Source organism: Corvus kubaryi, unplaced genomic scaffold (assembly GCF_017639235.1).
Source record: "Corvus kubaryi isolate FWS band 111438036 unplaced genomic scaffold, C.kubaryi_AGA036_p1.0 69, whole genome shotgun sequence".
Classification (NCBI taxonomy): domain Eukaryota; kingdom Metazoa; phylum Chordata; class Aves; order Passeriformes; family Corvidae; genus Corvus; species Corvus kubaryi.
The window spans coordinates 10,343,231-10,364,118 of record NW_024582057.1 but is presented as its reverse complement, the minus strand read 5'-3'; the positions used below and the strand labels follow the sequence as shown (position 1 = coordinate 10,364,118).

Here is a 20,888-nt window from a genome sequence, read left to right as displayed (position 1 = left end):
AGTTGCTGCATAGCACCTGTTTAATGCTAAACAAGTCTGTGGAAAGCAGACAACTTACTTGTGTACCACTTGTGAACCACAACTTACTTCTGTATTTACTTTTCCAGTTGTTATTCCACACTTGCACAAGTTAGCCTTGGTCAACAACCAGCAGTCTGTTGATTCGAAGAGACTGGATATCGCTACCCACCTGTTTGAATCCTACAGTGCTCTTTCCTGTTGTTGTATCCTTTTTTCTGGGGAAGTTTAGCTGTTATTTCTCTGGTGCTGAGAGAAGTTTAATATTTGGGAAATAAATAAGTTTGTCTTTGAATCTGTGATGTAAAACATGATCTATTCAGCATAAGGGAGAGGTTTTCAGAGATGGTGAATATCATGGATTAGCTGGACATCAGGTGCCCACCAAACCACTCCCACTCCCCTCCTCAGCAGGATGGAGTGAGGGTGGGGGAGAAAATCAGATGGAGGAAAACCTCGTTGGTCAAAATAAAGGCAGTTTAATAAAACATAAGCCATGCATGGAAGCAAAGCAAAACAGAAGATTTATTCTCTATTTTCCATCAGCAAGCAATGTCCAGCTATTTCCTGGGAGTTAGGGCTTCAGCACATGTAGCAGTTGCTCTGGAAGACAAACATCATAATAACAAATGGACCCTGCCCCCATTCCTACTTTCTCTTTTTATATCTGAGCAGTCATCATATGGTATGGAACATCCCTCTGGTCAGTTTGGGTCAGCTGTCCAGGCTGTGTCCCCTCCCAAGATCTTGCCCACCCCCAGCCTGCTGATGGGGGGAATGTTGAGAGACAGCACTGATGCTGTGCCAGCACTGCTCAGCCGTAGCCGAAGCACTGCTGTGTTCTCAACACCTTTCTAGGTACCAGTGCAAAGCACAGCACTGAGGGCTGCTGTGCAGAACATGAACTTCAGCTCAGCCAGACCCCATACAGTGGAATCCCATAGATCCTTTAAGAAACAAAGCTGCAAAAACAAAACTCTTAAACTTAACCAATAAATCAAGAAAAAATATTAAAATAATTGTATGGATGTATGAAATACATTATGTTGAATATGTTTAAGATCTTTTTTCCTTTTTATGAGTCATGAAGTGTCAAATGCTATTCCATTTTCTTAGGTTTGCTACTGTCCTTGTGTTCCATAGAACAACATTATCAGAGGACAGAAAACAAAAAAGTATAATTTCAGAAGGCAATCCTTATAATACCTTAACAACCTGGATTTTAGTTATTTCAGAGGATTTAATGGTCAATCACTTTTTACCAGGACTGAAGTGTTTACGAACTGACATGGAACATCTCTCTCCAGAGCATGAGGTGAGCAGCTGTGTTTACTAACTGAGTATGAGATGTAGGTGGCAGAAGTTGAAATGTAATGGCATTTAAAACCAGAAGTTAAGGAGAGCTGCTCATAAGTGGTATCAAAACATGGCATTGAGGAGTTTTTTTATAAGGGTCACATGATTCCAACACCAGTAAAATCTTGTAAAATGTATTTCGAAGCTGAGGACCTCTGCAGACAAATACTCAATTGTCAGAAATGCATGTAAAAACACAGGTCTTCCTAGACTGAAGAAAAAGGAAACATTTTTACCGTCCTTAAGTTAATCAAACAAAGGATACACTAAAATCACTGGCTACAATATATCCAAGGAAATGCCGATGAAACTTGGTGCAGTGCGGGAAAGAAACTATTAAGGATTAGGGAAGTAAAGTCCTAAAATACCTGGGATACACTTCATATCTGGAGTACTGTGTCCAGTTTGGGCTCCCCAGTACAGAAGCATGGTATTAGTGGAGAGAGTCCAGTGATGGGCTGCAGGAGAGAATGAGAGAGCTGGGCCTGTTCAGCCTGCTGAAGAGAAGGCTTGGGTGAATTTTATCAGTGTACAGATAATACCTGAAGAGAAGGTCCAATGAGAACAGAGCCAGGCTATTCTCAGTGGTGCCCAGTGACAGGAGCAGAGACCATGGGCAGAGTTGGGGGGTTTTTTTATTGTGAGAATGACTGAGCAGTGGCACACATTGTCCAAAGATTGTGGAGTCTCCGTGCTTGGATACTCAAAAGCCATCTGGACGTGTTCTTCCTGGGCATTTGGCTTCAGATGGCCCTGCTTGAGCAGGAGTTGGACCAGATGATCTTCCAGAGGTCCTTTCCAACCTCAGCCACTGTGATTCTGTGAATTGTAAAGAGCAGATTAAAAGAAGCAGACAGGACAACATGGGAGTGAACAAGATCTTCTCTGGTAGTGGGAGCTTACAGAAAGCAGCAAAAAACAAAAAAAGTTAGCTGAAGAAGTCAACTTGAGCAACTTGAAATTCTTGGCCATATGTACTTTTTTGGTACATCCTTGAAGAGGTTGAATACTAACAGAGATTGAAACAAAGAGATGTCATTTAGTTGCATGTTGGGGAAAATCTTAACAGGATGGACATTTCAAGGAACGGAGGAAAAGATTTAATCAGAATGTATAGAGGAATATTGTTGTAGTCTTTGAAGGTTAATACTGCACTTTCATGAATTACTTTGTATGTGAGAAAATTAATTTATTTTCCATGTGTTTGCAAAAGTGACTGAATTGAGATTACTGTATTCTCTAGAAGTCCTAAGTTCTTATATTCAGTAACAAAGTTTCTTCTTCCAGTTACATTTTCTATCTAAAAGCCTGTAGTATCAATCTTATTTTCTGTATATTATTGGAAGAACTTTTCAACCTGAAAGGAAAGAATCTGAGTCAAGGAGGCTGAGTTGGAAGGAACAGTAGTCACCTGAGCATCACTCAAAGGCAACAGAATTGTGTTTCCTTACTACAGGCAGCACTGGAGATGTGGCAGTGATAGGTACTCTGTGTTCAGAGAGAGCTGGAAGATGGACTGGGAAGTCTTAAGCATATGTCTGAAAGCTGCAGTAGGCAAAAGTTTCATTTTCTTTCACTAATGGGATCACTGATACAAATACTGCTGCTTCACTTTTGTAGTTAATGTAACTTCTAAGATTTAAAGAGACAGTTCAAAAGATGCCCTGAATTAGAACAAGAGGTTTGATTGAGTTTGAGGACTGGAATAGGATTAAAAATAAATCAGTAAGTAAAGACAGCTCTCAATCCTCCATTACCGCATTCTGCATTACTGTGTGTGACTTCAGGCATGATGCCAAGTGCTTTGTTTTTTTAGCCAGAGAGAAATATAAAATTAAAAATATTTACTCCTGCTCCGGTGGGCTAGAAAACTCACTAGAGGCTTTACAATTTTTATCCATTTTTTTGTATAAATGGGTATCTGGTGCTTGATCAGCTTCCTGCTTCAACAGGATGTTTGTAGGCATCATGATAGAGGCTTTTGAGGCCCCAGTGAGTTCTAGTGTCTGTCTTGATAGCCTTCTCTCTTAAAATCATGTTTTCTGAAATGAATGCCATTTACTGGCTCAAATAATTAGACATTTGCATAAACAGAACTAAGCCTTTTTTCATTATTTTGGCTACTGTGGTGTTATTCCTTATTCAAATGGCATATCACTTGACAAACACACATTTTCTAAATTACAGAGCCTTAGCTCTAGTGTCAGTACAGAGTTTATGCTCATCTTGGAAAGGTAACATTGTGGAATTGGCTTGTGTGGTCCTGTCAGGCAGCATTTACCACTCATACCTCATGCTTGTTTTCCTTTCTTTCGTATAAATGAAAGTGTAAGTTGGGCATTTAGGTCAGACCTTCTCATCTTTAAAAGAAACATTTCACCTTGTGCAAACATTCAGATACTTTACCAGCGTCTCTAGTTCAATGTCAAGTCCCTTCTTCCTTGTTTTCCACTTGCCTTCTATGGGTTTTCAAAGTAACTGGATTTGAGTTGCATGATAGTGCGTCAGTACTTGATAAAAATATTTAGTCCATATACTGCAGTATTGTTTATAAGACTTAAGCATGTTAAGTCTCTTAAGTGTCCCTAAATATAGTTAGTGCTCTAAAATATCTCTCTCTAAGGAGATGCAATTTCATAATCAGTCCTATGACCAAATAAAGAGAACCCAAGGGAATAGCTCTGAGCAGTATATGCAAAGCCATAATGTGGAAATTTAGAAATTAATTTGGGGAAGAGGGAAAAATTGCTCCACTTCATCCAAGAATTACACAGCCTTCCCAGAAGGAGCTGTGCAATGGATGGGAACTCCATCGTGTTATTGAAATGATCCTGGGTCCTTGACGAATTATTCTCCCCTTTGATCAAGACTTTATATTGTTGATATTGGAACATCTGGACTCAGATAGATGTACAAAAATGTAGGGAAACTCCAGTGCGCAGGTAGAAATGCTGAGTAACAAAAATTATGGTGACTGTGCTTAGAAATTTCAGGGCTTTTTTGATACAGAACAAAAAGCTTTCTTTTTCTCTGGAATTCTGAATGTATTTCTCTTGTACCTCTGTACTCTTGAGCATTAAGTATGTGTATAACATTTTATGTAAATGGAGGACAGCAAATTTAGCAGGAAGATCTATAGTCCAGTTTGAATGCCACTCTCTGAAACACGCGAGGGTATGTAACATCTGCTACCCAAAATGTTTCAAAATGCTGAAGTAATACTTGTGGAGAAATAGAGTGAGCAGTGGCACAGATCTGCAGACCAGGCCACATTTTATCAGTGTAATTAATGGTTGTGCTGCAGATGTCCAAAGTGACTTGACAGAAACCAGCATTTTAATGTATACAAATACATTTAAAAATAGTTACCAGTTGGTAGTAACCATTAGTGACTGATCTGTATTTTAGAGATTGGAAATAGGTTTTTTCCTTTGTTGTATATATTCAGGTTTGGTAAGACACTACTAATTTTAATTGCTTGTAGGTTTTAGATTTTAAATTTAGTGTCTTAAAAAAATATTTAGCTTTTTTCTGAGCTGTGAGCAGAGGAATTTTCCATTTATGCAGTGTATATATATATATATTTATAGTTTCATACTTTGCATTCTAACTCTTTTGCCTAAATGTTTCAAATGCTTTTGTCTTAATGTTTTAAAACAGTACCGTTGTGAGCAGGGCAGGGAGGCATTTACCTGTCCCATGAATTAATTGTAGGATTTTTTTACTCTTTTTTTTTAAAGCCTACTGTTAGGAATCATTCCTTTATTTTTGGAGAAATCTAAAAATGTCAGTGTGGAGGTGTTTTCAGTCTTAAATACTCTGCAGAAACCTTTAGCACTGTAATTGCTTAAATAAAGGAAAAATGCCAGGAGTCGTAGGAACTCTGGAAGGCACCAGTGGAATGATACTGAGTTGATTTTAGCACTTCCTTCCATTAAGAGGTTGTCTTAGGATGCCGTCACACTTTTTTTTTTCTTGCTTTTTCTTTCATGCATAATGTTCATGAAGATAATAGTGTGTCACAGAAGTGAATGCTTTAACTTTGTTTTTAAAAGCCTAAGGTAAAAGGAGGGAGTCTTGAACTTCTGTAACTATTTGGAAAATGTTTTCTTCTTTAAGTTGTTTTGAACGTTTTTGTTGTTTCTAACCACAAGGCATTATCAGATAACTGGAACTCAAAGGCACTTGAAAAAAAAACAGGGAAACATTTTGAACAGTTCTGCTAATGTCAGAATCATTTGCAGAGTAGATTTCATAAGAAGTATTAATGTTAAAGGAAGAATGTCAAATGTCATGTATCTCTCTCTTCCTTATGTGTCTTAGGTTATTTTGAGTTCTATGATAAAAGAATGTGAACAGAAAGTGGAAAACAAGACCGTCCAAGAACCACAAGGGTAAGACTTCCACTTCCCTTTTTTTATGCGCCTCCGGAGTAATTCTGGAGAGTTCTGCAGAGTGTATTCCATAATGGTGTCCAAGGTTTGTGACCTGAAATCCTGCACTGACATATGCTGTATTTGAAAACAGATTTTAGAAACTTTAATAAAGTGGTTCTTTCTGTCTTCAGTGTAAAACACAGGACGACAAATTTTTTTATAGGGATTATGTTCTTTGTTCTCAATTTTTTATTCATTTAAAGCAGTATTTAAATTTCTGTCCTGAATGGAGAAAGCAGGGAGTACCTGGCTAAGTGCTTAGAGCAGTGTATGTAGCAGACACTTTGCCACCCATGGGGGTGGCAGCCTGCAGGCTGAGGGAATTGTTCTGGTTCTGGGAATGGCTTGCTTCAGGCTGCTGTCCTGGTTTGTGTGTGACTGGTGCACATGAAAACAGTTTCTTCGGTGTATCAACTGAGTGTGCTGGCTAGGAAGTATGCTGCCTTTGGGAAAATGCCACCTGTGTTGCACTTTGGTAAAACATCCTTTCCACAAACAGAGCAAACCCAGCTCTCCAGGGAGGCATCAGACACATGGTGCATGTGCATCCATTTGCCTCACATGGTAGAGATGGTATCGTATGTGTGCACTTCTGATAACAAAAGTAACCAACAGACCCACGTGGGACATGGAAATTCGGAAAGTTCAGTGTCATTACAATGAGTTGTATGTGCTCTGTTGCCTGCTTATTGCCTGGAATGACATGCCAGCGGGTAAATTCTTGTGGATTGTTGTATAGCTTAATAAATCCTTAGCAGTGTTGCCAGGAAGAGTATGAGAGGGTACCTGAATAGAGAATCTGTTCTCAATCACAATACTTTGTCACGAGAATTGAGACAGTTATTTAAGCTTGTTCATGTCATGCTTCCTTATCTGTAAGAAACTGATAGAATTTACTTCTTGAAAGAGCTTGCCCATAGTCCTGGAAGCAACTGGTAGTTTGAGAATGACTAAAGTGGGACAGGTGTACAAGAATTGAACAGAAGCATGAAGTAGAAAAAGGGTCAGTCTCTCATGCACGACGTAAAATACTTCAGGCTTTACTAGTAGTAAATACTTCAAAATCAGAGTCAGTCCTATTAAGCCATTGCAGAAACAGATAAATCCAAACCTGATACAACATCTAGTGTATTTTCTTCTAGAATGCAGCTGCTGAAAACTAAGATATGCAAAGGATAAGTCTTCGCAATGTGTTCCTTTGTTCTTTAATTAGCCTTCCCCTTTCTTATTCAAAATCAGGCTATGGTTGCAGTCTTGTACTGTACAAAATTAACAAGAAATATTTTACCACTGAAGAAATGACCTTTTCATATACATAAATATCTCTGTTTTCTTGCTAAGCCTTTGCTAATTTCAGTTCCTAATTTCAGTGACAAATACATATTTGACAAAGGATTTAAATGCAACTGGGATATAAATCACTGGGGTTTGTTAACAGCATGGGAATGCATGTACAGAAATCAAAATGGATGCAAAAGCAATCATAAGATGTTATCTTGTCTTTTCCCTTTACTCTTAGAAAAAGTTGGTTAAATGATATGGGATCAAAGAAATAGGTTTTTTCAGAACTTTGCAATTTTAAGTATTGGATAGCCAATTTTGTTAAACATTTTATTTAGTAATTAACAAGGTATTTCAATCATGGGCAACAACTTATGTTTCAAACTGACTGTTATAAAATGCCCACCAGGAATGTTTGTTTTGGCCTAGAGCTTCCCCATAAAACAGGCAGAACTCTGTGTTAACATCTGATTCATCTACACACCAGGAAAAAATTTGATGTTCACACATTGTTTGTGGGTTGGGTTTTGTTTGGGTTTTTAAATAATGAATAAATGCAAGGACTTTTCTGTGGGGCTGATTGTTTCTAACAAGATATACTATTGCTGTGTTGGGTTCTTTGATTATTTTTTAAAGGTGTGAGACTCAAATTATTCCATTCCATATTAATTTTTACTAAGTTTAAATATTCAATTTGCATAGTAATGGAAGTACTTTGGGGGCATATTTAAATTTTTAAGTATGCTGGGTGCTGTGGATTATGTTTCTATTTACAGTTACATAGTATTAGAAAACATGAACAACTTGACTCTGCAGTTGTTGATTTTTAATTTTTGACATCAGATGGCTGATACCCCCAAACTGTTTCAAAAATCAATGGAATACTTCCTTGTTTTTCTCAAACTTATATGGGATCATTAGAATAATGAAAGCACAGTTTGTTTAAAACTACAGGTTTGTCACCAGTTGCTAGGCTTTCTTTTCTGAAGTGAGCAGTTTTATTTTCTTAATGCTGCTAATGCTTGGAATGTACAGTATTTCCCAAATAAGTTTTTGTAGCTACAAACAATTCCAGGATACCTCATAGTCTGAGATAGCTTCTTGTCCTTAACCAGCTGATAGTGTAAACTGTTATTTACATAATTTATATGGCCTTGCTTTATCATGAAATCAAAGGGAATTGCATAAGACATCCATCTTACAGTAGCAGTAATTTCTCTGCTGAGTTTTATCAGTTGTAAATATGTGATTCATTAGTTGACTGGAGATGTTTAATCAAGCCAAAGATGTCTGGCTGCCTAATTGTTCCTGAAATAAATATTTTACTTTAGAAGTTTATAATTAAACTATCTGCAAATCCACAGTACAGCTTTAGTGAAAAGCTTCCCCTTTATTTTTAAGGTGCTTTAAAAAGAACCAGAAATCGTTATCACTAAACATCTTTTATTTGTGGTGTGAAATGGGAGAAAGTACTGGGTGCATCCCTTCTACCTTTGAAGAAATCATTCAAGTTCTGTTGAAACAATTCAGAGTTAACTTCAGTTTGATCTCCTTGATGCAAGTGTATCTAACAGAACTGTTTATAACTTTTCAGACTGAAAGGTCAGTTCCTGCAATCTGGCCTTTGCCAGTAAGACAGATTTTGTGGTCTTAGCTATAATTTTGAAATGCAGAGTCCATGCTGAGTTCACAAGGGAGAATTTATTTGGTGGTGTTTTCTAAAACTGTCCTTGTCTAATGTTGAAAAACGCTTGCCATTTTGACTACAAATATAGGAAATATGGAATATTTATTAATATTCCTGCTATGTGTATCTGCTCTGTCTTGAGACAGATGACTCTTGCTGTGCTAAACAGTCATATATATCTGAAGTTGAGCTCACTGATATGTTGTTAATTTAAAAAAAAATCTGTAAATTTCACAGCATTAGGATAATTTCTTAACATATTGTTCAAAGCTTAGCATCTTGTAGCTTCAGCATTGATTGGATTGCTCCTTCCAGTCCAGTTTCTGGGAAACCTACGGACCCTCTATTGTCCTATCTAGTATGTCTCAAGTAGGAACATCCAAGCACAGGTAACAGGAGCCACATTGACAACAACCAGAAGGAGAAGCTCCTTACCCATCAAGAGGCTGACCCAGTAGGACTCAGAGTGGGGTTTGCAAGAAATTTATAAGGAGATCAAAGGAAAGCTGATTAAGTAATGTAAAATAAAGATTTATTGAGAGTTACTAGGTTGAAAATCCTCACCAATTTTCAACTCTGCTCGGGTGCAAGTAGTTGGAAAATAGAGTTGAAAATTAAGGAGAGAGCTCTCTGTTTTGTACTTACCTTGCTTTTGCTTTTCTGTACACATCTGCTAATGGTCACTGTTGGAGGCAGGGTACTTGAGTTAGAAAGGTCTGTGTCTGAACTAATAGTATTGAACTTAGACTAAATAAACATAAGGATTGACATTTCTGGTGAGAAGGCAAAGCCAGTCCTTCACAGAGGTATTTGTCACTACAGCAATTCCCAAACAGGTAGCGAATGCTAGTGTGGTGACATACAAAGCTACTAAAAATTAGTGTGCACAAAAATATTTTACCATTTTCACAGGCACTGTGAACACATTATAATCAATTTAACAGTGTATATATGGAACTAAGTAGTGATGGGTTTTCAATTCTTCTTCACAGACTGGTCTTTTTTGTTGAAACCTCTGAAACACAAAGACAATTTAATTGCTTAATAAGTAACATAACAGCATAACATTCTTTTTAATTTGTAGTCTTATGCCACTAAATGTTTTCCTTTCCTAGCTCAATGTCAATTGCAGCGAGCCTGGTGAGTGAAGATACAAAGACCAAGTTTTTGAACAAAATGGGTCAGCTGACTACATCAGGTGCAATGTTGGCTAATGTGTTCCAGAGGAAGAAGTAAGATGGGAAAAGGAACTCCCAGCTAACACTAAGGTGGACCTCACAGAGACTGGTTCCTGTACTTGAAGTACTTGCCTTTTAATTTCTTCTGTCTTATGTTCTTGTAGTATAATTTTATTCTAACCTCCAAAGATATTTGCACTGCTTTTGAATATCGCTGTGTATCTGTTAATTTTGGGTTAACTGTGGTTGATATAAAACTGAAATCATAGTCTGTACCAAGTCCCTGTTCTGTGTTCTTGTCTTTCCAGCATAATTTTTTTTATATAGTGGAAGGTTTTGGTTTTTTTTATTTTCGGACAGGATATCAGCAAATATCTGTATTATACATGGAGCTATTCTGACGGTACTTAAAATAATGTAAATTTGAAGTCATTGTCATGAAGTAATAAAAGTGGAGATTACTTATGTATTTAAATTATGAGAGAGTAATGCAGATTTTTTAATTATGTTTCTAAAAAGAAGAGGAAGAGCCACCAGCATTTGTCTGTGCTTCTAGGGTTGTTTTTGTAAGTATTGTGCATCTTGAATCCAGAGGAATTGCAGTATCTTATGTATGAGACTGCTTGCACTGCATCAGTCTGCAGGGAATGCTCATGTTTCAAATGCTTTATGCTGACATTGTAAATGCTGTACAAAGTCCTTCAGATAAAATTCTCACATCTATGTGGTTTTTTGAGGGATTTCTTTTCTTTTGTTGGGTTTTTTGTTTTATTTTAAAGCACTTTACAAGTCCACACATCCACAGGCACTTCCATTAAGTAAAGGAAAAACATGATAAATTAATAAATGTTAATAAATGTGTAAGCTACTACACAGGGTCCCCAGTATAGTTCTGCAGGCAGAGGAAACCTTATGCAGGAGAGAGACAGCTCACAGCTGCACTCAGTGTGCAGTTCTGCGAACTGTGACAACTGAAGATACTGTGTTGTTTAGATTGAATTTCAGTTCATATTTAATTTTGGAGTATTTGAAATTATGTTGAGTTTGATGTGCAGTTTCTTTAAAATGTTAAGTAGACTGACTACATACTTTTTGAAAATGACATTACAGGGAGGATATTCAACAACTACTAAATACTTTTGTTTGCAAGGAAGCATTAACAACTAAATCCTTTTCTTCTTACGCAGCACTTTTTTTCCCCCCTCTCTATGTCAATGTAAGCTTCTGAAAGTAAACTCAAGTGCATGCATGAACTGGTGTGAGGTAGCAAAATATAAAAGCTCAGGCATTCTCTGACATGGTACCATTGAGCTGGAAATATGGACATCTTTGAGGACAGGGAAAGTAAAAAGAGTGAGGGAATAAAATATTCCCTCCTGAAACAGAATAGGGATGGAATAGCACGTCGGGTATCAGCCTTAGATGGAAATAATGGAAATAACTTGAGGCTCCTGAGTGCTTCACGTTTGTGCCTGTGCTGTTGCCTGCCACGTTTGTGTTGTGACAGGGCCTGTTGCTCACGTGCGCACCATCCGTCCCCTTACACTGCACAGATGAAGCATTTTTCTGGAGGTTACAGACAGCTCCATGCCTTTGTGTTGCTCGTTACCATGAAAGTATGCTTTTAGCAGACTGACTGTGAAATGGAGACATTCCTGAGGAATGGGAAGTGGTGACATTCCTCTCTATTGTTCTGTTGTCAATAAAAAGTTTTGTATACCTGCCTTGTCTTGTTACTTCTGCTCTTCCCTGAATAAGATTATCACATCAGCAGAGCTATTACAGGAGAGACCTCTAATGCACAGAAAGTCCTTAGCCTTAACTCTTTTTACATAGCAGCTGGTAGATTGAACTTGCTCAATTTCCTCTCTGTGTGCTTGGCTTCTAGACATGCAGCTTCACTGCCATTTTCATGCAGGGTCTCCTCCTGTGTCTCCTGTGTTACAGTTTTGGTTTGGGGCTTTTTTCTCCTTCTCTTTCTGACTTCTCCAGCAGTTGCAGTGCCAGAGACAGCTTTGTAGGCATGAGACTGAAATAACACATCCATGGTTAAGCTTCTGTTTTCCAGAGCGGGGCTGCTCACCTACACTGAACTTCATCCGGTGTTTGGAAAACTTGCAAATCAGCACAAGCCAAAAGACTGGGACAGCAATTTAACTGTAAAGAAAGTGGGATGAGACTCTTTAGTCTGTTAGTATAAATGTAGCATCTTTACCCCAAATAGATTCAGTCTCTCTTGAAAAGTGTAGCTTTTGCTGCTCAGGGTTCTATTTCACTCTGGTTGTAGGAATTTGAGCAAGGATCCCAGGAAGAGCAACACAGTAACTACTGAAGTGAAAAAATTACTGTGTAGGCAGCAAACTTCCAATGCAGGTTGTCTTCAGGAGTTTTGCCTTCCAAATTTCAGGTGTCTGTTAGTATATGTTGGTTGCAGGAGTTTTTGAAAGTGCTTACTACTTTTCAAATATGAGCAGATTTTCAAGATTGCAAGAAGTTGTTCCGTGTGGTGTTTGGGGATATTTGGTTTTTTTCTGAATATTCATCCAAACTATGGCACTGTAGCATTCAGGGCTGGAACAGAAGAGAGAGACCCATTTAATGAGAAGAATTACCAGAATATTTTAAATTAACCTTTCCCCCAGCACCCCCACCCCCTCCCCCTTTCCTGTTCAAAATAAGTGAACCTTTTGGGAGAAAATGTTTTGTTAAAAGAAAGCAGTTCATCCCTTAAGGGTTGTCTTTAATTGCTAATGGCTCTGCCTGAGTAAGGATTCTCTAAGAAGCCTAAATGTTTGCTTTATTGGCATTGCCTGAACTTCTTCAACTTGATGATTTTAAATGTTGAAGGTCTCATGCTGCCCCTAGTGAAATTTCAGACAAATTCTTAGTATCTTTATTTAAAATATTGACTCTTGTGTTCTTAAGCTAAAGTGGTCAGTGGGCTGAAGGTACCTGGCTGCCTGAATATATGTTTTCTGTAGATTGAGCATAAGGCTAATTGATACTATGCCTATATTTTGTTCTGAAAGAGATTGTTTTCTAGAACTCTAAATTAGGCAATTTGCTCTTTTTGTATCTTGTAATCAAGGTGAATAAAGGGAGCTCCTTAAGAAAAGCTGCTCAGTCTTCTTCTGTCAGTCTCTTCCCACTCACCTTCTGTCCCAAGAAGAAAAACAATCCTGCTATTACTGTACATGAAAGTCTATTGTGGTTAGGAGAACTAAAAGCAGTGTTTGCATGGATTTGGAGCTAGGGAAGGTGAGGAAGCTAATGGATTGAAATATTAAAAATTATCCATGAAAAACATCCATTGTGAAGAACAAAGAGGTTTTGTAATATATTGTGGGAACTCATTGCTACATAGGGATGATAAGATGATTCAAAAAGGTGCAGAAAAGCGGATTTGTGGGATATTTCTACTGTCTCTGTTGTGACACTGTTAATGGCATTTTTCTGTTCTAGGAGTCAGTGGCTCTACATTTTAGTGCATTTATTAAGGTGAGTATAATGCATTCAAAATGTTTTAAGTAATTTCCCATATGGAACTTACTGATGTTGGTATTTAAGTAAACCACAAAGTACTAGCACAGGTTCATGGAGCAGAAAGTTGCTGATGTGTTGATACAGCAAACTGATTGGCACGGGACTGATCCGAGGTGGAATCACAGAATTTCCTGCACCAAATATAAGTGCTGATGAATAACAGGAATGAAAGCAACAAGATTTCAAGGAAACTGATCCACTGTTTTTCTGAGTGCATTTGGCTAGTATTTCTAGCAGAGACATTCTTATCAATAGCTAATTTGGCTTAGACAATGAAAATGGTCAACAAAAGCCCAGAGGAGCATGGTTGTTGAATAAAGCCGCTCAGGTCCTGGATGTCAGCAGTGTACACTTATATATCGTGTGTTAATTAATCCAGATGAGTAACCATGAATGGGTAATCATTTTTCCAGAGAAACTGTTCCTACAGTGCTCTGCCTTTAGGTTTAATGCTGGCCAGTTTTCATCCATACAGGTAAGCTGTAGGAAAAGATGATTCTGCTTACAGAGTTAGTAACAGGCAGGTCAGTAGTAAACAGCCTCTATCTTTGGAGGCATCTGCACTACATGCTGAGCTTGAACGTCCATCACACTTCCAGTTTGGTGAAAGACTTCCTTAGACTGAAGATTTCCATTTCCTAGAAACTTCTGAGCATGAGCAGTTCTACTGCAGAAGTCAGTGACTTGAAACAGTGACTCACCACTTGTTGTCAAGGGCCGACACCGTGGCAGTGGTCAGTCTGGTTCCTTTCCCAGCACTCCACCAAGCACTGGGATTGCACGTGCTCACCACTGCATCCCTCAGTCACCCCATGTCAGGGTGGTCTGTGCCCTACCCTCTGACCTCACCATCGCACAGGGGCAGAGGGTAGAATGTTTCTTCTACCATTTACTGTGTTTGCAAATAGGACAGTTTGCTGGGTACTTGAATATTGCCATTCCCAAAACTATTGTGACTGTGGTCTTGTGCTGCTGCTCCTTGTCTTGCACTTTCACAGAGATTTTTCCCATTCCACAACCCCTGAGAGGCCTCTTCAGGAGATGGAGGCAGCAGAGCGGAGTCCTGCTGAAGTGACAGCAGCTGTAGCAGAGTCTGTGCCTGGTAGGATCATGTGGGTTGTTCTGTCAGGCATTTGCACCTTCCCTTTAAATACGCTGCAAGGGGAGGGGAAGTGGTGGTGGGGAACAAGCAGCTGCAATGTTTAATAGGCAGTAGGGGCTCATTTAGGTCTGATCCCTTGCTGACAGATGAATGTATTCCATTGATCTAAGTATGAGTCATCTCAATCAGGTGAGTTTTCGAAGGAGTTTGGGATCAAGTGTGCTGTTAGATAAGATGGCAGGGTGGCTCTGGGGAGCTGGTAATGGGGTGTTGTAAAGGATTTAGGGTCTCAGTCGCCCTGCTGAGGGGTTGGTGGGTGTTTGCCAGCCTTAAAGACTCATCTCCAGGGCTTGAGGAGTAACCTGGGCAGAGCACGCTCCCCAGTTCATGCCAGTATTGCTCTTGTCCCAAGGATGAATATATGACTCAAGTCTTGGAGGTCAACAGGTATCTTATAAACATCAAAGTTAAAAATTCACCACGACTTTGTATTTCCTTCCAGAAGTACACAGGCATAACTACTGCCACAGTGGCTGGTGATAACCTATCAGCTCAGCATCTGCTTGCACGTGCTTCAGATATCTGACGTACTAGCGGTGGGTGGTTGAGAGCATTTTTCTTTTGAACACTACAGACTTGAGGTTTTTGGACAGGCATTTAGCAGTGGTACATTTTTGTGGGATTGTAAAAGGTGTGTTGTGTAAACCACACCAGTGTGACTAAGGAGCTTTATTATAGTTGCTCTGTCATGGGAAATATTTGTGTGTTTGAAAATTTCAAGGAGACTGGGCAAAAGAATGCTATGGAAACTTGCCTTTCACTGGAAGAAAACAGTTTCAAGTTGATAACATGATTTTGTGTATGGGTTGGGGTTTTTGCAAATAATAGATCTACCTTTTTTAAATTTATTTATTTTAATAGCTAGAGTTCTCAAATAAAACTAGAGCCTCCTGTGCTAAAATGTGCAGATATTTTTCAGCCTTTTTTCTTCAGCCAAGTGTAGAAAGATCCACGTGCTGGGTCATACAGTAGGGCTCCCTCCCTGTGGCAAGTGATGAGGCAGCTGAAGGTAGCCTTTCTCCCTGGTCCATGGCAGACTCTGCATGGATTGCTGGCACTCAAGAAGCTGCGAGCATCCACCTGGTTTAGAGAGATCTAGATCTTTCATGGAGCTCTAACTTTGCACTGCACTGCCTTTCTTGCTCACCTGCAGAGGAGCAGGTGCTTGTATTTACAAAGCCTGTATTTAGTCCATAGTCTGAAACCCCAAATAACCTTTGTGACACATATTGATAAAAAAACATTGATCTTGATTGATCAAAACCCTTCATCTCATTCTCTATCCCTCAACAGCATGTGAGAGGCAAGGGGATGCCTTGCTGCACATGTGAAAAGGTTTCCCAGACTGAAACTATCTGCCTTTCCGTGTTGCTTCTCTGCCCAAGTTTCCATCACATCACTTTGAATACTTGGATTTAACACAGAGCCTCCAGGTTCTCCCCCCTGGGTAAATGGGGCATCACAAGGTGTTGGTGTCCATGTGCAGGTAAGGGGAGATCATTGGCAGTGATAAAGTGAAGGAACAGCTGGGGATGTGAACATGAGTGTACAGGTGCTGCTCAGATGCCCTGGTGTATCCACCAAACCATTCCTGAGCTTTGCTTTTTGGGTCGAAACTTTTGGAAAGATGGGAGACAAATTCAGGCATTGGTTGGCAGTGAGTTGCCATTTATCCAAGCTCCTGTAAAAGAGGAGTTTTTACACTGGTGCTGAGGGGGTTAATTTTCACACAGCTGCAAAACTCACAGTATTACATTGATGTGCTTCTTTTAGAATAGCATTTAGCAGGTAATACCCACTTTTCTCTCTCTCTCGGCCATACTGACTGCAGCCCTGCTAATCAGTCAGCCAGGCTCATGGTTTGTTTTCTATGGCAGGCTTCACCAAAGACAGGATCCTGAAATTCTCCAAGGTATTATTTTCATTCTGTTGCACCTCTAAGGTTGCACAGGGTTTTCCATCTCTCCTCTTTCATAAGAGCTTCCCAAAGGCAGGTCCAGTTTATGCTTATGTGCCACATGATGAACAGAAACAAGAGGCACCCAAATATCACTGTTAAGTTTGAAACCTTAATATTTCAAGCATTTTGGTTTTGTTCAGAACAGGTGCTTTGCAAAGGTAGCTGAAAAAATAACGTTCTGTAAGAAAAAAAATTCTAGAACAGGCTGACAAACCAGTTTTGGTATAAATTTTAAGGTTTTACTTGTGCTACACAGAATGATATATGTGATAAGTGTGAGAGAATTGACAGCGCTACACATCCCTGGTTCATATTTTATAGCATTCACATTTTAGTTTCTAACAATCTACTGCAATCCATAATTAAGACTGTAAAGCACCCAGTAGTGGCTTCTGCGGGTTTTGGCTCAGAAACATAAAATTTAACTCAGAGGAAAATGTCTAAGCTTTCAAAAAGAGGCTGTTTTCGCATAGTGGTAGAAAATGAGAGAAATTTCAGCCCAAACAAGAAATATTTCAGGCGGGATCAGGGGTGAGAATGTAAAAGTAAATCAAGCTGATGTGCAATACTGAATGGTCTGGAGTTCCTCTGAGCTGCACAGGGCTTGGCTTTACTCAATGCCTTCAAACCCTTCACTTGACACCTTCAGAGCAAGCTGATAACACATCTAACTGCTCATGAGAGTGTGAGTTTGCTCTTGTAAATCTGTGGTTAGAACGAGCAGCTGGTAAATAAACACAGCCTATAGCCTCGGTGTTGTGCTAAATGTGAAAAGGGGAAGAGACTTAACAGACTGTTCTGTTTAAAAAGAAACATTTCCTTGTACCATAAACACAAACATTTTAAAACATCCCGGCTGGCACAGAGCTGCATGTTTTCAGCAACGGGTGGACGAGGCTCTGGCAGAAGGATCTCCCCCCGGTGCTGTCCCTCCCTCTCAGTGGGCTCCTTCCGGGACCAGCCAAGGCTAACACCGCTGCCAGCAGCCGGGCACACACCTTTCCCTTGCAAAGGTGGGCACACACTTACCTTGCAAAGTCCTGGTGAAAGTCAGCTTTGCATTTGTTGCCTACCAGGCAAGCTGGGTGCTGTGGCCATCCCCCCTCCTCCTCGCTCCCAGCTCAGTTCCGTTTGGTACCAGAGCTGTAGCCTGCCCAGCCCAAGTGTGGTGAGACCCTGACTCCTTGGGCAGGGTGACAGGACTCTGACAGTGCAATTGCAAGCTCGATGGCTTGCTGAAACCCATCAGTACAACCCTTGCCCAGTCACCTCCAGAAGAGTGAGGGCATCACGAGCAGCCGCTGGCCCTAAGCCAGGCACATCATGCAGCGTTGTTTGGAGCCACAGCCCACTGTGGAGCATCAAACCCACCACACAGCCACGTGGTGTCAGAGGCCAGGCAGGGGAATGAGGATACCAGGAACTGCTTGAGCACAGATCAGGCAGGGCCCAATGCTTGCTGAGGACAATGGGGGTGTCAAACATTGAAAGAAACTTTAGGGAGATTAAAAAGGCCTTACGGCCCCTGGAAACTATGTAGGTGTGAAGGTCATAGCTTCATTTTGCTGTGCAGGCAGGCCCTCCACTAGCTACAGGAAAAAAGCCCAGCAGCCCTTTCTGTCCTGAGTGTATCCTTGCTCTGAGCAGATATAAGACAACAGCACCACCAAGGAAGGAGGAGTTTTTAATATTCTCTTCATCTTTTGTGTTTGAATGTAATTATTTATTTGAAAACATAGCAAAACTAGTTTTTTTTCCTGGTCAAGGGTTAAATCTAAATACATAACTTCCTTCTTTGCCTAAGTCAGAAACATGCTCCCAAGCTTATTTCTCAGCATGAGAGCACAGGGCAGGTTTTGTATCCACAGGGTCAGCTCTGCTGGATCCTCAAGCTCTGTAAACAGCCCGGTCCTGCCGTACCGCAGAGGATTCCTGTCCCTTTGTGAGACGAGGGACATCGCGGGCCGTGCCGGGCATGCCATCAGCTGCAGCCACTCTTTTCCAAGCAGGGTGGCTGCCGCAGGGCTGGCGGTGGTGGCGGTGGAAGCTGTTCTGGGGGTCAAGAGGCCACCCTGCACCGTTCCGAGTCAGGTCGCAGGGACTGGCCCATGCACGGCGTGGAGTGGTTTGGGAGAGCTCCCAAAGCACATCTTCCGCTTTTCTTCCCCTCTTGGCAGCAATCCCGTCCGCCAGCTCCCGACATCAACTAAAGTACGTGGAGGGGGAAGGGAGGGGACCTCGAGCTGTGCCAGAACGCCGATGCTGGCACCACATGTCGCACGGGCACGGAGATGGGACAGGGCATGGGAAAGGATGGGACAGGAGCTTTCCTCAGTGCTGCGGGCAGAGCCAGGGCTGATCAGGGGGCGAGGTGGGAGGCTGCCTGAGGCCCAAGATGTCCTCTGACAGTGACAGGCGATACCCAGGGTGGAGAGGAGAAGGCAGCAGTTCCAGGGCAGACGCACAGCGAGGGAAAGTGCTGGGGGCTGGAACGGGAGGGCGCGGAGGCGGGGGCAGGTGGATGTATGGCCCTGCCGAGAAGGACTGACCGGGAACGCAATCCCCACCGGCCGGAGGAGGGACGTGGGCATGGTGACTAAACTTCTTGTAAAAGGGGGTGGAGAAAGGAAAGGGAGGGACAAGAAGCGAGGAAAAAAAAATCTGCATGTCAAGTCTGAGGAAATGCTGTGGGAACTACAGCCAGGCGCCTTTTTTTTTTTTTTTTTTCTTTCTCGTCTTCTTCTTCTCTCTTCTCCCCTCGTGTAGCTGAGAGGAAGGAAAGGAAGAAAGAGAAGTAGTCAGCTCAAATGCGCCTCGCTGCGCTGCCGGGGCGCGGGGGCTTGGCTGGAAGGATCTAGTTTCCCTACGGTGGCAGGAAAAGGAGCCACGGGAGGAGGCAGAGACGGACACCCAGACATGCCCGTCCCGTCAGGCTGCTGGCTCCTTCTCCTGTGCCTCGCTGCCGCTGGCAAACAGGTAAGGCTGGGAGCCGGCGGAGGGGGGAGGTGGGTGTCGCGTCCCTCCCGCGGGGTTGGTTTGCTCGTCCCGCTGCTCGGGGCAGTCGGCGAGGTCGGAGCCCGCCGCATCCTGCGGGGCTGGGCAGAACAGCTTCGCCTGCCTTTCCCCCCCGCTCTGGTTGTTCGGGTTTTGGTTTTGTTTTTATCCCAGCAACTCACAAGCTTCTCTCGCTTCTGTAAAATCAAAGTAGTCCAAACCCAAAGTTGCAAAGGAAGCCAGGGGATCTGCAGGGAAAACAGCCTGCTTCTGCCCAGGGCAGGGTGTGAGAAACCAGAAAATATTTGCAATGAGGCTGTTGAGGGATATAATTTGCATGTAGAGTAAAAATAAGGCAGACTCCACCCTACCGAACCGATTTATTCGAGAGAACGTGGGCACACTTGTCCCTCAGGCGTGGGACGCGGGGTTTCGCAGCCCAGGTTCAGCTTTGCAGCTTCCCCCCCGGGATGAGTCCCCTCACGCTCTGGCCATCCCGCCATCCCAAATGCTGGCAGCTCCCGAGCGGCCCCGGGACATGGGACGGGCTTGTGAGCCCGGGTCCGCGAGCGGGCGGCTGAGGCTCAGAGCGGCCGCAGAACTCGCTTGGAGGTTGATGTGCTGCTCATGACAGCGCCACGAACCCAAGCCCGGTGCCAGGTCAGCTGCCCCCAAGGGCAGCCCTTTTCTCTGACGGGGGAAGATCTGAGCGAGGTTTGGCTCTGCGGTTGTTTGCAAACACAGCGTGCTCTGGCTGCAGCTCTGTGAGATGCCAGGTGGCCGCTGGTCAGCATGCTGCACTTGGGATCGTGGCTGGTCTTCCCCTGCTCTCGGAAAGACCATTTTCTACAGCCAGCTCTTGCTCAGCCCTGTGAATGGCGTACATTGCGTTTCCTCCAGAGGTTTACATCTGCAGAATCTTGCTTTGCTCTTTCTAATTGTACAGCTTAAAAATTACCCCTCCCTTCTGGTTTTTTAGACCCTTCTAGACTGGCAGGATTTACAAATCCCATGCTACCCTTTATTTACATTTTATTTCCTCCATTAATCAGTGTTTGGCAGCCTTGCTACCATTTGTATTTCTTTCATCTGAACTTCTGGTATTTTTCTGTGTCTTGTTATTCTTGATGACTTATGTAACTTGAAGTGCTTCCCCCAGCATGGTGCTGTAACCGGGCCATGGCTGGGTTCCCTGAGAGCAAGGTGCAGCTTCAAGAAAAAAAAGATAGAAAACCCAAACCAAAACAAAAAACCCTCTGCTGTCTACAGCGTA

The 20,888-nt window shown here is 41.8% G+C and overlaps 2 protein-coding genes across 7 annotated transcripts in view; both read left to right on the top strand.

Annotated features, from left to right (window-relative positions):
- RELCH (RAB11 binding and LisH domain, coiled-coil and HEAT repeat containing) overlaps nucleotides 1-11,675 on the top strand; it is a 76,783-nt gene extending 65,108 nt beyond the window's left edge. For 4 of the 5 annotated variants that reach the window (XM_042048991.1, XM_042048990.1, XM_042048989.1 and 1 more), the window contains 4 exons: nucleotides 108-224; nucleotides 1,245-1,333; nucleotides 5,698-5,768; nucleotides 9,894-11,675. In XM_042048991.1, the coding sequence (XP_041904925.1) occupies nucleotides 108-224; nucleotides 1,245-1,333; nucleotides 5,698-5,768; nucleotides 9,894-10,014 (398 nt within the window). In that variant the 3' untranslated portion in view covers nucleotides 10,015-11,675. Of the gene's footprint in view, nucleotides 1-107; nucleotides 225-1,244; nucleotides 1,334-5,697; nucleotides 5,769-9,893 lie in introns of those variants that run through there. The other variant, XM_042048992.1, reaches the window with a different exon arrangement.
- Nucleotides 11,676-19,240: 7,565 nt separating this feature from the next.
- The window catches only part of TNFRSF11A (TNF receptor superfamily member 11a), a 28,412-nt gene continuing 26,764 nt past the window's right edge, over nucleotides 19,241-20,888 (top strand). Inside the window, exon 1 of one of the 2 annotated variants that reach the window (XM_042049103.1) lies at nucleotides 19,241-19,597. In XM_042049103.1, coding sequence (XP_041905037.1) covers nucleotides 19,538-19,597 — 60 coding nt within the window. In that variant the 5' untranslated portion in view covers nucleotides 19,241-19,537. The remainder of the gene's footprint in view (nucleotides 19,598-20,888) is intronic. The other variant, XM_042049102.1, reaches the window with a different exon arrangement.